Consider the following 17,855-nt stretch of genomic DNA (forward strand, 5'->3'; position numbering starts at 1 on the left):
TTAGTTTTAATTGATCTGCCTTGTCATTTTATTGTGAATGGTTTGGATCTTGCATCTGATTGGTTGGTAAAACACATTTAGTTCTGTAGTTTGCTGTTGGCTCCTTTATTTAGGTGCCAGGCTTCCAGGCTTCTCTGACTCCTCTGTTTGCATGGATGCTATACAGGTTATCCTCAAGAAATGGCAGGCCATTTAATGACTATTTAAAACAATGACTAACACCCCCAAACTACATACGAACTTGTTTCCATGTTATGACAGAAGAAATGTTCTTGCAGTCATTCGCAGTTATGACAGACTACAGGAGCGCTACAGTGTCCTTTCCTGCCTGTCTTCCCACCCATCCCCTGTTGTGCTGCTTAGGCTTGCTCCCCATGCCTCTTGGAAGCAGTTGCCATTTTCAGCACCCCTAAAATAGCAGCTACTTACCAAACTTTCTGTGTCTATGGTAAACTGGCCCTTAAGGCAGCTTCTGGACGGACTTCCTAAAACCTTTCCCTTGCTTAATCTCCTCCCTTCCGCCTAAAGCACATTTCTTCTATAAAAAAACAAAAAGCTGGGAGGGACAAACTTTTATATCTCCCTCACCCTTTCCAATTAGGTGCTAAAACTAAACTCTCCCATCCAATCAATATCCCTTTTTAAAAACCTTACCTGATTGATTGACTTTCTGTAGTGGGCAGTCTACAGTCTGGCCCAGTGGTGGCGAACCTATGGCACGGTGCCAGAGGTGGCACTCAGAGTCCTCTCTGTGGGCACACGTGCCATTGTCCCAGCCTCACCTCCCCCCGTGACCCCCTCTTCACCAGCAGCTCCCCTGGAGGAGAGTCGCCCCGAGCGTGGCCCACACGGAGCAGCGCAGCCAAGGACATGGCAGCCAGGAAGCATAGACAAGACTCTGCCCTCATGCCCCGTTGTGCACAGTTGATGCTGCAGGGCGCAGGCAGAGGGCATGGCTGTCATGGCGCTGCTGGGTTGCCTCGGCGATCTGTGGCGGGCCCTGGAGGTGGTGAATGGCCCTGCGGGCAGGCAGGGTGGGGGCGGGGAAGGGGTGGAGCAGGGGCGGGGCCAGTTTTTGGGCACTCAGTCTCTAAAAGGTTCACCGTCACTGGTCTAGCCTTTAAATCCTAGCTGGACTCTACATGCAGTTAAATGGACAGATAAAGTTTGCAAAGACTCAGAGTCCTCCATTTCTGGCACAACTTTTAGGGTTTTGGGTTTTTTTTTACATCAGGCAAAAAAGCTGCAGAAAGATTTTCTGTGAGGGAATGTGCCACAAACTTTACATCATATTTTGACAGAATGCTCTCCTCAGAAGATTCCCTGGATACCTGCAAGAACTACAATATTTTGTAGGCACTGCTGTCCAATAGTTAAATGATCCAGATCCAGATAGGTTTAGCCATTCTAGTAACTGCTCGTACATAATTTCATTTTATTCATAATTTTATTCATCATTCATGTTGGGTGTTTTTAAAGTAATTAACAGAATGACAGTTTGAAGAGACTTGGAGGTCTTTTAGTCCGACCCTCTGGTATACCTTTCAGACAAATAGTTGTCCAATCTCTTCTTAAAAATCTCCACAATTTCTGAATGCTGGTCATTCTACTGATCAATTGTTCTGTCAGAAAATTTCTTCTTAGTTCTAGATTGGTTCTCTCCTTGATCAGTTTCTATTCATTACTTCTTGTCCTGCCTTCGGGGGGGAGGGTTCTAGGACAACCTGCCACGGTCAATTTGCCACAACGCAACTTGCCATGGGACAACTTACCCACGGGACAATTTAATGCTGTATTGATTGTTTTATTCTGTTACTTTTATTATTTGTGACCGTGTTTTCGTTGAAATTATTGTAACTTTTGTATTTCTGGATTCTTTGTTTTATTATTATTGGCCATGGTTCTGTTGAAATTAATTTAACTTTTGTATTTGTTTAATTGTTCTGCAGTGAGTCCTGTGGTGAATTGGCTGTGGCCAAATTGTCTCATTCCGCTTTAGAGAATAGGATGACCCACTCTTCTTTCTGCAGCCCCTTAGATGTTAGAACACTGCTATTATGTCACCCCTGGTCCTTTTTTTCTTTAAATTAGATACAGCCAATTCCTGCAACCGTTCTTCATATGTTTTAACATCCAGTCCCCTAATCATTTTTGTTGTTCTTCTCTGTACTCTTTCCACAGTCTCAACATCTTTTTTATATTGTGGCGACCAAAACTGGATATAATATTCCAAGTGCTGTCTTATGAAGACATTATAAAGTGGTACTAACTTTTTATGTGATCTTGATTCTATCCCTTTGTTAATGTAGCCTAGGACTATGTTTGCTTTTTTGGCAAGTCATTTAAATCATTGATGAAGATACTGAAGAGTACTAGTCCTAAGATACAGCCTTGGGTTACCCCTCTGCATGCTTCCCTCTATGTACATGCAGTTCCATTAAGGATTACATGTTGAATGTGGTTGGTCAGCCAGTTACAAATATACAATTAAAAAAACAACACTGCTTACCCCGTTTTAATAAAAGTGACATAATTAACAAAGTATCCGTAAATGTAGAGCAATACCTCCTTTCCAGGTAGATACCTATAAATAGATTGAAGACTATAGTTGTACTTCTATTTTGTAGAAGTTGTGGAATTTTTTTATTACTGAATGATGGTTTTTTTAAAAAATAATTTATGATACAGAATTATGTTGTGAAAATACTGTTCAGTATGCTTGCCAGAATCTGTGTTGTGATATCATCAAACACAGATCTTCAGTTTCTCCCTTGGTTTCTTATTTAGAATGTAATTTTTTCCTTCCTTTAAAATGCTTTATTCTGACAAATATTAAGATGCCATTTTAAGGAATTGTGTGCATTTTTAACTTCCCCCTCTTTTATTGGCCTAACAGCAGCAACAGGAGATTTTAGCAATGAAACATCATCAGGAACTATTGGAACACCAGAGAAAATTAGAACAGCATCGGCAGGAGCAAGAATTGGAGAAACAACACAGAGAGCAGAAGCTCCAGCAGCTTAAAAATAAAGAGAAAGGAAAAGAAAGTAAGTAAAAGCATGCTAGGTTATGCTTATGTAATAGACACATTTCTCTGCAACAAAACATCAAGAAAAAACATGTACTTCATTGACTGCTCCTTCCGCTTTAACCTGGAAAAACTAATCAAGAGCCTATTTTATAGATAGATTTCAAACGACATTAGAACTACAATCCTAATTTAGCCCAAGGATATTCACCACAGTCTTCATGGTGGACCTACAGAACTGTGTGTGCATAATCTACTATTTTACTATGTTCCAAGATTCAACTTTTTTGTGAGATTGAGCCCTGTTGGCTCATGCCCACCTTGAGAATATTATCAGACTTTTCAGCCCATATTTAACAACACTGTGGGGCTGAAAAACTATCCAACATATAGTGACAGTGTCAAAACAGAACTTATAATGGAGATTTCGCTGATTTTCTGGCTGCGACAAATGAAATAAAAATTATATTTGCAATATTATATTTGCAATATTTGTAATCTTCCTATTAAGATTTCAGATTCTATATTCTATGTTTTGTATTTTAACTCTGTTCGTTTTTACTGAAATATGTGTGAGTATGCCATAGAATAAATAATAAACCACAGTAGAAATATTGTGAAGATTGTGGCACTGCTATCTGATTTTCTTTATTATTTTCAGTATTTTATTAACCAGTTTTATTTGGTTTGTTCCTATACTGTATAGGTCCCTCCTATCTATTGCTATGAGGCAATATTGTTCTTGCCTTTTCTAATTGGATAAGGGCAGTTGGACTGTTGTGCATATTGACAGAACCTCACACCTTAAATATGTTGCAGATGCTCAGTCTTCCTTTCGATTTCAGTCAATCAAATTTTACAGTATCAATTGCCATTCCAATGTTATGGGTATTTCTAGGAAATACAGGAAGAGACCTTCTAACCCTTTTGCATCCTGCAAAATTGAATGTTCATAATTGACAAACATTCTGTTACTAACTTAATTTTTATGTAGGCATTACAGAACCATATGCATGGTAGATTTCTTGGATCTTGGTGAATGAGAAAGGCTGGAAATTGAGGCTTCCAGTTTGCTGTGCGGCCGCCATGGACAGCTGGGAGACTTGCTCTCTCTCCCCCATTCAGTTTCAGATTGCTGGGGGGGGCCTGAAAAGGGCCCAAAATTGCCCCGAAGAGGCGATCAGCAAGGATGGGTTCTCGCTGGACCGCAGGAGAGCAGCAACTCTCCTGTTGGAGCTGGCGATCCCTCCAAATTGGCGGACGAAAGGACTGGCCATAGAAATATGGCTCCTCCCTAGGCTGCAGACATCCGAAGTCACACTACCATCTGGCAACTTCAAAGCAGTGTGGAAAGGATTGGGTGAGATCTACCTCTCTTAAATCCCAATTGCTTTTTTGTACCTATTCAAGCTGCTAAAGTACTTTCCCTCCTGTGGAGAGGGAAGGAGGATTTTAGCCCTCCCTCTAGAAACAGTGGCAATCGAATATACAGAGGAGTTTTGAAAACGTTGAAAAAATAATTGGATCCCAATCGGAACTTTATTTCCTAAAGCTTGTGGATTAAAAGATTTTTGATTATCTACTTTTTACTTTCTATTTTTATTTGAAAGTCTGGGTTTTTCCTCTTAAAATAGAAGAAAAAACCCAAAAGGATTAAAATAACTTTGAGATTTAAAGGAATTCCTTAAACAGTGATATGACATCTTGTGGCTAAACCTGAAATTTCAATTTATTATTCTTAAAGAAAAAAGACTTTGCTGACAGTTCAGAAAACAAGATAAGATTCATATGACCTTGAACACCAGATGTGAGACTTTTAGCTCTGTTTCTTATTTACTGGGGGGAAAAAACTGTAAAAGTTTTCAATTCAACTCATCACTATGGAAGAGCAAGAATAGACCTTTTCTATGGAAGAAATGCGAAAACAAAATTTTTGCTATATTGAAAATACCTTACCAAACTTAACCAAATTCTTCCTACAGCTGGTGGTGAAATAAGAGTTTTCGGGAAAAAACCATAAAGCATCTTAGATATGCAAACACAGACTTTGATTATAACTAAAAATTTATCTATACAGAATACAACAGAAAAAAATCAAACAATTAAATATTATCACAGAAGACCTAACTGCCCAACAAGTACAGACAATAGAAAATTCAGAAAAAAATCTGTTCTCCAGCAGGATTGATGGAGAATCCACTACAGATGGGTTGATCCTTGACTTCCTGCCCAGAGACTAAGTCAATCAACCTTTGCCACGCCTCTTCCCCTGGTCTAAGGATCCAGTTTCGACTTAGTCTTCAGCCCAATGAAATATGTGGTAAGATTGGCCCAGACTTTAGGCAGAGACAGATCAGGTATTGTTTCTCTGTTTATTTCCCATCTATTGTGGATTTTTTCTCCAGTTGCTGTGCTTTCACAGCACAGGTTGAATTGCCGGGTTTTCAGGGGATTTGAGGCTTCAATTTATTTATTTATTTATTTATTTATTTATTTATGAGACTTATATACCGCTTTAAGTGCAAGCACTCTCTAAGCGGTGTACACCAGTAAGCAATGTATATATATATACATTGAAGCCTTGTATATAGCCTTTGTAGGATGGCTGTTTTAGCGTGCGCCAACAGACGCCACGTGGAGTCTCGCTGATTTTCCCTTTAATTGTCTCCCCTTGCTTGGTTTCCTTCTTGTGTCGATCGGTTTGAAAGCATGTCGCTTGAGTGCTTAATTCTGGCCGCCTTTTCTCCGGGCATAGGCTGAAGCCCTAGCTACTTTCATTTTCGCCCATGGGCATGCTGCAGAAACAGGCAGCATTTAAGTTGTTGTTTTTCCCTTTCAAGGCTGATTGCTTATTCAGGGGCGAAGGCCAGCATTGTTCCCAGAACTGTGTTTGTGTCTGGTTACCAGACAAAGGCAGCAACATCGCTATTTTGGGCGCTGTATGGGCGGGCTGCAGAAACAGGCAGCGTTTAAGTTGTTGTTTTCCCTTTTCAAGTCTGATTGCTTATTCAGGGGTGAAAGCCAGCATTGTTCCCGGAACTATGTTTGTGTCTGGTTACCAGGCAAAGGCAGCAACGGAATTTAAATCCAGCTACACTATATACTGAGACCCTAGATCTCAACGAGGCTGAGGACGGCCATTCTTTTGGAGGCCGCGCATCACAACCAGCAATCTGGACTTGCATTAATATCTCTGTTCACACAACTACAGCAATACCATTGCATATTTATATCTAAAAGGGACTAATTATTGCATCAAGTACAGATTCAGTATAACTGCCGCCTTGGTTCAATTCAATCTATATGTTAATTTCTATTCAGCCTCTGGGCGTTCAGGCCTGCAAGCAGAGGCAGCAGAGGCAAAGCCACCTTTGGAAGCAGGGTCTCATGACCATTCTGAAGGTGAATGTGTGCTGGCTGTTACTCGCCACTAAATGAAGCACATGCACCTGATTGTTACCATTGAATTGATCTTGCCATCACTAAGCGAACTACACGTGAACTGTCTGTTATCATTGAATTGGTCTTGCCGTCACTAAGTGAAACACATGTGCATTGGATCTTATCATTGAGTTGGTTTTGCCATCACTCAGTGAACTACATGTGACTTGACTGTTACCATTGAGTTGGTCTTGCCATCACTAAGTGAAACACATGTAAGTTTGGCTGTTACCATTGAGTTGGTCTTGCCGTCACTAAGTGAAACACATGTACGTTTGGTTTTTACCATTGAGTTGGTCTTGCCATCACTAAGTGAGACACATGTCACTAACTGAACTATTTATGAACAAGCTATTACCATTCAGTTGGTCTTGCCACCACAGTTGAATTGACCAGAGCACTGGATGTACTCTTACTGGTCCTACTGCCATCAGGAGCATTGCATGGGTGAGGGCAGTACCATTAATTTGGGTCTGCAGGCACGTTGGAACCTTGAGTATATTGTTTTTTTACATTGAGTGGCTCTGCCACTATCAGTACTCTGCTCCTTACTATTGAGATCTCTCTCAGCACACCACTGGGTGTGATTGCAATGGCAGACAACTTGGCATCTCAGACTTCCATGAAAAGGGGAAGTCCAAGTTCTCCAAATAGGAGGCGGCCGGTAGATTTAACCGAGTCTATTTCTGTCAAGAAGTCTTCTAGGGCGGCTGAAAAGGAGGCCAGCAGGAGGCTCCAGGCCTTAGAGAAACATTTCTCTGAGGCACAAAGCGACAGAGCGTAGCTGCATCTGGACTAAAGACCTCATCCCTTCTGACTTCCGGTTCCGGTACGCGGTGATGCCGGTCGGGTCTGGGGACTCGTCTCCAGTCCAGCCGGGTTTTCTGCGTTGGTAGACCCCCTAGTGGGTCGAAAGTCTCCCTGGAGGGGCGACCACCAAGAAGGAGGCTTGCTGGTGACTGCGGGAGAGCGGCAGCTTCTCCCGTGGCCCCAGCTATTTTCTTAGGGCCTACGGAGCAACGATCGTCCTGCAAGATGGCCGATTATCCTGCTGCACCGGCCAAAGTCACAATTACAGCTAAGCGATATTAGACCCACCGCAGAGGATCCGAGTGAGACCCTTTTTGCCCCTCTCTTTCCCCCACTTTGTTTTTTTTTGCCTGAAAAAACTTGGTTGGAATTATTTCCCCGTTTGGAAAAAGCAGCTTCTGTATGCGTGGGAAGAAAGGCATTGAGAATAAAAAAATTTTAAAGACTACACTCTATTTTCAGTCATTTGGGGATACAGGAAAAAATGCTTTTTCAAATTGTGTAAGTAGCTAATATTGGAAGATTATTTCTTTCCCCACTTCCTTTAAAAGATAGGGAAAAAAAGGTGTCTGGAAAAGATTTTCTATTTACTGAGGACATCTAGTGGTGAAAAGTTAATATTGCAACTATTCTTTGGAGAGAAGGATTTGACCTTCAGATTATTCTTGGAAAAGATAAGCTGGTGCAGCTGTGGGAACTGAGGGGGTTGACACTGTTTAATTACAGCCCTCATTAAAATAATAATAATAATAAAGAAAGGACTTTCTTTGATTATTTTTAAAATGGAGAAACTCTACTCTCACTTAAATTGCAAGCTTATACTGGAAAAGATCTATGAGGTTTCTGAAGAAATATGTGCTATAAGGAAAGTTTGCCCCAAACTTTCAAACTGACTTTCAGACTACAACTGTTTATGCTACGAACCAAAACATACCAGAAGAGGAATTAAGAGAGATTAAAGAGGAATTTGTTACAATGAAAGAGACTACCACAGAACTAAGAACCAGAGATTCTTCTTTAAATTTGAAAAGTGACTTTCAGACTACACTTGACTATCTACACACCAAAATACACTAAAAGATGACTTTATTGAGGATACAGAGGAACTTATTTCACCCTACAAGCATTTTACCTATATTTTTGAGGATCAGAAAAAGCAAAGACTGAAATTTGAACCTTCAAAGCAGCGAGGCTTCAAGAATAAGAGAAATGGAGGTCCAATGCAGAGAACAAGAAGCTTATTAATGCCGCAAGTGGCATCACAAGCAACAAAGAGAGACCTATCGGATGAAAGGGAAGTGTTGTTATGGAAATCTGTTTGGCAGGAAAAAAAGCCTAGAATAAGACTGAAAAGAGAAATTTAAAGTTATATATATTGGATATAAGGCATTTTAGAACTGTGGATTGAGTTAAGGATTAAGTTCTTGAGTAGAAATAAGAAAAAGGGGGATTATTAGAATATATATATTAAATAAAGTAAAGTGGCTTTCAACCCTGACGATGTTGGGAGTTCCCAACGAAAGCTTGGTTTTATTAAAGTATTTTCCTACTTGGATTCTCCTGGTGGTCGTAAGTTATTTATTTTATATTATAAATAAAGTAAGAATGTATATTTTGGAGTAATAGGTTTATTTGTATGAAAATTATTATTTAATAGAATGAAGAAAAATGAAGAGATGTTCTAGATCGGGATTCGAATTAATAATTAATTGAATGTGATTCTAATAAGATGATGTGTTTTGTTTGATAATATGGATATTATTAGGTTTGATAATTAATTGGATGAAATCAGAACCTTGTTTAAGGGACTCAAATGATTTAAGGTTGATATTATTTTGTAGCTAGAAATCGATTGATGGATGCATTAGATATGTATAGAATAGATTAATATTTTATCTTAATTGGGAGATATTAGTGGAAGAAGTAATAAACAAGATTTATGATGAAATTAAAAAATTAGGATATATTTGGAAGGGATACCTGAATTGATAATGTGTGTATTTACAGTTAAGTTTGATTATGGTATTATAATTGCATAAAGCTCTAAAACAGGTTTAGGATTAATAGCAATTTAAGTTAGAAATAGACTATTTTAAATATATAAGCTTTTTGAGGGAAATAGAGAGGAAATATTTGATGTACTGATTGAATTAATTACATATGTTTTGTTTTTGTATTTCTGATTACCCCAACACCATGGTGTGTCTCCAACACTTTGTATTAAGATCTAAAAAACAAATAAAATTTGTTTTAAAAAAACCTCCCTTCTACAACCTTTTGCTATTAAGATGATCTTGCCGCCTCTAAAGGAACCAATTGTGCTGGCCATAACCATTAATTTGGCTTACCACCAATTAAGTGGATTATACGTGTGTTGGCTGATACCATTAACTTGGTCTTGCTATCACTGAGTGGATCACATGTGGACTGGCCATGGCCATTGAATTAGCCTTACAACCACTACTAGACTTCCGTGTACTGGCTATTTCCATTAGGTTGGTTCATAGCCACTATCTGAATCATGAGTGTGCTGGCTATTGCAGCCATCACCACTATCCAGCCCTTGGCCTCTTGCTATTGAGATCCCTCTCAGCTCACCACTGGGATATAGTTTATTTGCAATCAGGAAGCTCACGGCCAAACTATCTCGGTCTGCGGCTGTTGCGAAGGAAGCCAGCAGGAGACACCAGGCTTTAGTGCAACAATTCTCCATGGCCCCTTCCAACGGAGGGCTTGGTCTTCAGATGTCTGCGTCTGCGATGAGGATTCGGCCTACTACAGAAACACAAATCGCTAGGCATTTGAATACCATTTAATTGTTATATCAAGGGTCGGACTCCATTCAATTCAGCCCTCCTTGCCTCAAATCTGCTTAGCCTCCTTCCCTTCGTTGGATCCTTTCAGGCCTCAGGGCTTTGGACCGATATAAGGAGGCGAGCATTACAACTGCTATCTTGGGCTCGCATAAGACCCTAGCCTAGCATTGACTACCTCCTTATCCTGACAGGAGAAGGTATGGCCATACCATTAAGTTGGTATTACCGCCACTAGCTAGGACTAGTGTGGTGGCCATTGCCATTAAGTTGATCTTAACGTCACTAAGTGAATTACTTGTGAGCTGGCTATTACTATTGAATTTGGGTTTTGCCACCACAGTGACATTGACCAGAGCACTGGATGTGCTCTTACTGGTCCTGCTGCCATCAGGAGCATTACATGAGTGAGAGCAGTACCATTAATTTGGTCCTGTAGCCACACTTAACCCTTGAGTACAAATGTTCATTCCATCGAGTGGCCCTGCCACTATCAGTAATCTGCTCCTTACTATTGAGACCCCTCTCAGCATACCACTGAGACGTCTCCTTTGAGATCCCTCTTGGCCACCACCGAGATATCTCTGATTGCGAGGGCAGACAACGATGCAATGGCAGACAACAATGCACCTCAATCCTCGAGTTTTAAGGGAATCAATACTCACTTGGTATACGAGAGGTTCAGGCAGGAATGCTCCAATCCGGCAGTTCCTCAAGTGCTGCCACACAGGCCAACACTTCATTGTAGGGCCCTACTCTTCGGCCTCTCATTGGCCTCAGGGTGTTTATAGGGCCCAGGTGGCGCTGGTCACACATTTCAGGACTGACCGGTGCGTATCCAGTGTTATCTTGGTGATATTTTCGTTCCATCCTCCTTGGTTCAGTCGGCTCTGTCAGGCCTGCCATTGTCTGCCAAGACCCCCTGAGTCACGGGCTTTCAGTAAATTTTCTGAAGAGCCAGACAGTTCCCTCCACCCGCCTCCTTCTCCTGGGCGCAGCTAGACTACATCCTATCCCTGGTCATCCAGGTAGAAGGGGAGTGGGTAGTTGCCCTGGCTACACTCTTCTAATTATTTGGAAATATGATTTCCTGCATAGCGATAGTGCCTTGGGCCAGATGACACTCCAGGAACTTGCAATGGTTCTGGCTTCCATTCCAGAGACTGGACACCAGTTTCTCCAGCTCAAGGGTAAAGGCTCCGTCTCAGACCCTAAGATCCTTCCAGTGGTGGATCTCCCCAGCGATAGCCAGGGGGACCTTGTTCAAGGAACCTACCTGGATCATCCTGACTTTGGAGCCCAGCTTGTTCGGCTGGAGAGTGCGCTTACAAGCACAGCTGGCTCAGGGCCGGTGGTTCCGCTCAGACCTGAAACGCAACATAAACGCGTTGGAATTCAGAGCTATACACTTGGCTCTAATCCACTTTTACAGCACAGTGGCAAGGCAACATGTTTCAGTCCTCACGGATAACGTGGCGGTGAAAGCCCATGTCAACCGGCATGGGGGTACCCGTTTCAGGTCCCTTATGGCCGGGGCTCAATTATTGGGAACCTGGGCAGAGACCAACCTCTCCTCCCTCGGGCCGAGCTCATCTCGGGAGAGGTGAATCGGCAGGCGGTGTTCTTGAACAGGGCGACAGTGGATCACTTCGAGTGAAGCCTGCATCCAGATCTTCTCTGGGAGATATCGGAGAGGTTCAGTTTCCAGTACTGGTTTCATTCATTACTCTGGTGAATTCCCAGTCCCTGAGGCCTTTTCCCCAGTTCCCATTTCCAGGGGCGGAAAGGGCAGATGCCCTCCGCAGGCTGTAGCCAGGGGTCTGTTATTTGCATTCCCTCCTCTTCCTCTGACTCAGGCAGTTCCCTGTAAGATACTGCAAGAATAAGCAGAGGGGATATTGGTTGCTCCACACTGTCCGGACGGCCATGGTTGCCAATCTTGTGGGTCTCTCGATCTCTCCATGGAGGATACCTCCAGGTTGAATCTCCATCAGCCAGGGGATTCTACAACGCCCTGAGTACCAGTGACTCCGGTTGACCACCTGGCATTTGAACGGCAGCTCTTGACGCAAGAGCTCTGCTCATCAGACATTGATACTGTGATTCAGGCTAAAAGACGGCCATCATCTAACAGGAATTATGATTCCACATGGAAAGTTTTCTGTACCCACTGTGGAGAGCAACAATTGAGCCCACTGATGATCACTATTCCAAAGATTTTGGATTATTTGTTGGGGGGGGACTCAGGAAGGGCTAGACGCCCTATACAATCCGCAGCTAAGTGCTACCTGGTCCACGGTGCTTCTGTAGGATAATTCCGGGTCCTTGGCTCAGCATCCCATGGTGTGCCCCTTTGTTAAGGGAGCAATCAACACCAGACCGAATGGGGTTCACAGATATCCCTTGGGATCTGTCCAGGGTCCTGCAGACCCTCACTTCACCTCCATTTGAGCTGTCAGAACCTACTCTCTGAGGTTTCTGATGCTTAAGGTTGCCCTTTTCGTGGCCTTACATCAGTTTGGCGCATTTCTGAACTGGCAGCTCTGTCTTTCAGGGATGACTTATGCATCTCCCATGTCGACAGGATGGTCCTGTGATTGGATCCCTCTTTCGTTCCCGAGATCAATTCTTTGTGTCACAGGGTGCTGGAGGTTGTGCTGACAGATTTTTGCCCTCAACAGTCTCACAACTTGGAACATAAGTGGCACATCTTGAACGTTCGCTGAGTCTTACGTCACTATGTCACGCGTGCGCACCTTTTCGCAATCTGCAGCCCTCTTCGTTGCATTCCAGCCCTCTTCAATGGGCATGATGGTATCTGCCTCTGACATTGGCAGATGGCTTGGGGCTTACATGGCAGTACCTGGCACTCTTCTTGCTGGTTCCCAGTCAGATCACCGCACATTCAACCCGCTGTGCTGCACACTCAGAGGCATGGGCGACACAGGCGTCGATCGCGGAAACTTGTAGGGCAGCGACACGGAGGTCGCCTTCCTCTTTTGTGAGGCATTATAACCTGGATAGGTTCGCTTTGGCGGATGTTGCTTTTGGTTGGAGAGTCCTCCGCCGAGTAGTGCTTCCCACCCATGGGGACAGTGAGGCTTTGATATGTCCCATCTGTAGTGGATTCTCCATTGATCATGCTGGAGAAGGGGCGTTGTCTTACCTGAACGCTTTTTCTCAGCATGACAATGGAGAATCCACTCCCCCCTGTTTAGGTCCGTCAGGCCCTTTGTCAGGGGTATTTGAGCCACCACATGGTAATGTCATCAACGGCTTTGCCTTTGTCGAGACTGGGTCCTTAGCCCAGGGGAAGAGGTGTGGCAAAGGTTGATTGACTTAGTCTTTGGCAGGAAGTCAAGGATCAACCCATCTGTAGTGGATTCTCCATCACCATGCTGAGAAAAGATGTTCAGGTAAGACAACGCTTCACAACTTGGATGAAGGAAAAAACCTGCTATGTAAATCAGAAGGAATTTGAAGATCAAGAAGAGAAACAGATGGAAGAAAAGATATAAACAGTTCAGGACAACTACATCAAGAGGAGAAAATAAAGAGACGATCTGGTAATCCTGCCAGACCCCTCAGCCTTCCAAAAATGGCGACTGGATGGTCATCTCAATATGACATAATATATACAATAATACAAGCATTCTTTAAGGACCCTGAAGCCAGGACATGGAAGATGATTTGGCAAAGAAAAAAAGCCAGAATAAGGCTGAAGAAGAATGGAATGTGGACATATTTAGGAGGTTTAAAATAGAATATACTTAAGTAGACAAGACCTATATTTTGAATATGAGATATTGTTATGATGTGAAGATAAAGAAAAATGTTGGCTAATCAAAATTTAGATGCATAAATATCAACAGTTAAATTGAAATATTGAGTTGTTTATAAAGGTTAGATAAAGGTGATTAAGACATATATATGTTAAGAGCGATGTAATATAATTAACATGTTTTGATGTAGTGATAAGAATAAAAATTATAAGTTTAAATATGAGAAAGTGGACATAAGAAAGAATGCTGAAATGGGAGAAATTTTGATTATTGAATCTATAATATTTGGAAATTATAATGAAAACAAGAATATTATATTGTATTACTAATCTGTTGATATAGAAGTGAGATAGATAAGATATGTATCCGGAACACTAGATGTTGGGGGGAATTGTGACAAAGGGAATTGGAGTCATTTAAAAATTTGGAAATAATAAATATTAAATGTTCAATTTAAATATCAACGTAAAATTAAAGCTGGGAAAATTCATAAGGTTATTAATAGTCCAAAAGATAGAGTGTTAAAATAAATAAGATATATAAAATTATTGATAAATATAAGAAAGCTATTAAGTAACTGATGGATAGAATAAGAAGTATGCTAATCTAAACAAGAGACAGTATGTATTAAGGGAAAAAAGAGAGGAAATATTGGCTGTAATAGTTGTAATAGTATTAATAATATTTGTAACTCAGACACCACATTGCTTTTGAAAGATATAATTGTAACATTGGAAAATTAATAAAAAGTTTTTTTTTAAAAAAAGAGAGAAAGGTTGGAAATTGCATGTTTTGGATAGATGGTTAAATTTTTATCAGACATATTTACAGGTAGACTTCTATATACACTGGTCACTTAATGGCCATTCAAAGATATAACACACACCTCTCCCCCAATGCTACATATAACCTTATTCAAACTTAGGGCGGCTGCAGCTCCCCCACAATTGTTCACCTTTCCGACTAACTCAGGGACACTGCAGGACTACAGGAAATCGTGTTTCAAAATTAGAAATCTAACAAAAAACAGAACTCAAATTAAAATTCATTTCTACTTTACATGCCAGGTTTTCTATTTAATAGACCAGATTATTTATATAATAATTATATAGAATTGCTCAAATAAAATGAAGAAAAATGAACCATTTTAAGAGATTTTTTTCTGTACATAGGCTGATATGACCAAAAATGATATGTAGAATACTTACTTAAACAAAAGCTAAATAACTTCTTTAGGTGCTGCAAACTCTGTATAATTTTATCCCTGAAATCTTACTTAACTGATCTTCTGTTTATAGGAAAAAGATAAATATAATTATCTATTTTCAAGTACTGGTTCTAATTCTGTATCTTTTTTACATTATAAAAATATTATTGCCAGCTTATAATATTGAAAAGGTTAAAGTTAAAGTTCATCAATTTTATGTAGTTATATCTATTTTCTTTTGGTTTGGTATTTTAGGTGCAGTGGCAAGTACAGAAGTAAAAATGAAATTGCAAGAGTTTGTTTTAAATAAAAAAAAGGCTTTGGCTCAACGAAATCTCAACCACTGCATTTCCAATGATCCTCATTTCTGGTATGGGTAAGCATTCTTACCACTATCCTAGGTTTCCCATCATTCTTGTAAATGAATATAAATGACAAATGAGGGTTCTACTTTATGAACATTGGAGTTTAAAAGCTAATTGAACTCATAGGTAACATGTACAGTTTAAATTAAAATGTATCCTTAGCTTTTTGAGGAGAGGGGATGATAATACGATAGTGATTTGATGAAAGTAGAGAATGAATGGCCAAAGATGGCAAAATTATTACTATAAAGGATAGGAATATTTTAATGTAAGAATTCCTAAAAGAAATTGACACATTTTTAATTATCTAATACTACACAACAAAAAAGCAATGTTTTAACAACCATACAGATACAGTTAACTTTAGACTAGTCATTCTTTCTCAGCCCTAGGAAAAGGATAATGGCAACTTCTGAAAATGTTGCCAAAAAAAACCTGCATGGATTTGCCAAAGAATCCCAAGGAGGCAAGAATGATTGAAAGTAACAGCAGCAAATAAGCGTTTATTACCTGATGGTACTTTGCAATTCTTACATGCTACTGCACACAATTTTACAATACTGTATCTTATAGAAGAATTTCTGTCACAAAATAAGAAAAACAAATAGCATTTTGTTGAACAGCCTATAATCAGAACTGAGAAAATAAAAGCAGTGCAGGTATCTCTGTAGAAGTGTCAATACAGCACAGCTCAGTTGTTTCAACTTGTTCATCACCGTAGAGGCATCAGCATTCCAAGAGTGGAAGTTATTCTAACACCAAGAAGAAAGCACTGCAGTGAGCCCAAAGTAAAGACTCTTCTGTGAGCAAAGACTGAAATTTTTGTAGCACATTTGAGCTATCAATCTGTACTTTCTGCTTTTTGGTAAGGAAAGATTGGGGAATCTTTTAAGTTATTGTTCCACATCAGGGATCTTCAAACTTGGCCCTTTTATGACTTGTGGACCAACTCCCAGAATTCCTCAGCCAGTGTGCCTGGCTGAGGAATTCTGGGAATTAAGTCCACAAGTCATAAAAGGGCCAAGTTTGAAGACCCCTGTTCTACATTATGCTCTACTATTCCAAGGAGTACTCCAAATAGATTAGACAGTTACACCAAAAAAAGGAAAGTTCTGCTGTAAAATATTGATTCCACTTGGATTTAAGACCACCATGAATTTTTAAAAGGTAAAGACCAATAGGAAAAAAAGTCTCAGGTAATAATAAAATGCTCTTAGACAATCTCTAACCCTTAACTTTCTTTAGACCTGTGTTTGTTCATATAATAAACATCCTGGGGATTACGTCTTCTCTGTAGAGAAGAGTTGTCTGGGATACTATAAGGACTCCTGCTTTGGATAGGGGTTGGACTAGAGTTTTTTTTCCCCTGGAGCATACCACAGCACGTGCAATCAACTACTGATTTGAAATCATAGAAACATAGGGCTAGAAGGGGCCTTGGAGGTCTTCTAATCCACCCACCTGCTCAAGGCAGAAGTCCTTATACTATTTTGGATAAGGGACTGTACGATCTTTTCTTGAAAATCTCCAGAGGTGGAACATCCACAACTCTGGGAAGCAAACTGTTCCATTGATTAATTCCTCCCACAGTCAGAAAGTTTCTTCTTACTTCCAGGTAACAAGTTTCAGCTGTTGCTTCTTGTCCTGCTCTCAGACGCTTTGGAGAATAAGTCAGCCCTCTCACCTCTGTGACTGCCACTCAACTACTGAAAGAAACTATCAGGGGAATCCTTTTCTTCATTAGGCTAGACAAACCTAGTTCCTTTAACCATTCATTGTACAGTTTAGCCTCCAGACTCTTCTGTGCACTCTATCTCGGGTTGCAATCTGTTTTGAATTATGGCTATTAGAACTGTACACTGTATTCAAAGTGTAGTCTCACTAGTGCAGTACAGAGCTGTATTGTCCCTTCTTGTAATCTTGATGCTATCTCTCTGTTGATGTAACCTTGGACTACTTTGGCTTTTTTGACAGCTGAGCACACTGCTGGCTCATACTTAAGTGATGGTCCACTATGACAGAATTCCCCAACCTTTTCGACTTTGCGAACTGGCGGGTGGGAGAGGTGCAACTTGCTATTTGCGCAAGTCGGGATGCTCATGCTCACCCACCATTTCCGTGGCCTGGTTCCTTAAGGTTCAAGGCACAAAGGTGGGCCAGCATTGGGGACCTCTCACTAGGATATCTAGATCCCTCTCGAGGTTATTATGGTTGAGCAAGGTACTGGCTATTCTATACCTGCACATTTGTTTTTTCTGCCTAGGTGCAAGACCTTACTTTTCTCACCACTGAACTGGATAGGGTCCGTGTTTCAAGATCCTTCTGAATCTTGAGTCTATTTTCCAAACTGTTAGTAATTTCTCCCAACTGGTTGCTGTTAGTAGATTGATGAGTTTCTCTTCTATTCCC

At 40.8% G+C, this 17,855-nt stretch overlaps 1 protein-coding gene across 8 annotated transcripts in view; it reads left to right on the top strand.

Annotated features, from left to right (window-relative positions):
• Positions 1-17,855, top strand: part of LOC120307309 (histone deacetylase 4-like) — a 172,588-nt gene that overhangs the window by 153,889 nt on the left and 844 nt on the right. For 4 of the 8 annotated variants that reach the window (XM_039341948.1, XM_039341949.1, XM_039341950.1 and 1 more), the window contains 3 exons: positions 2,897-3,047; positions 15,337-15,457; positions 15,833-16,353. In XM_039341948.1, the coding sequence (XP_039197882.1) occupies positions 2,897-3,047; positions 15,337-15,457; positions 15,833-15,926 (366 nt within the window). In that variant the 3' untranslated portion in view covers positions 15,927-16,353. Of the gene's footprint in view, positions 1-2,896; positions 3,048-15,336; positions 15,458-15,832; positions 16,359-17,855 lie in introns of those variants that run through there. The other 4 variants (XM_039341953.1, XM_039341955.1, XM_039341954.1 and 1 more) reach the window with 2 other exon arrangements.

The sequence above is a fragment of the Crotalus tigris genome, unplaced genomic scaffold (genome assembly GCF_016545835.1).
Source record: "Crotalus tigris isolate CLP2741 ecotype Arizona unplaced genomic scaffold, ASM1654583v1 scf7180000017774.6281472, whole genome shotgun sequence".
NCBI classification, from domain to species: domain Eukaryota; kingdom Metazoa; phylum Chordata; class Lepidosauria; order Squamata; family Viperidae; genus Crotalus; species Crotalus tigris.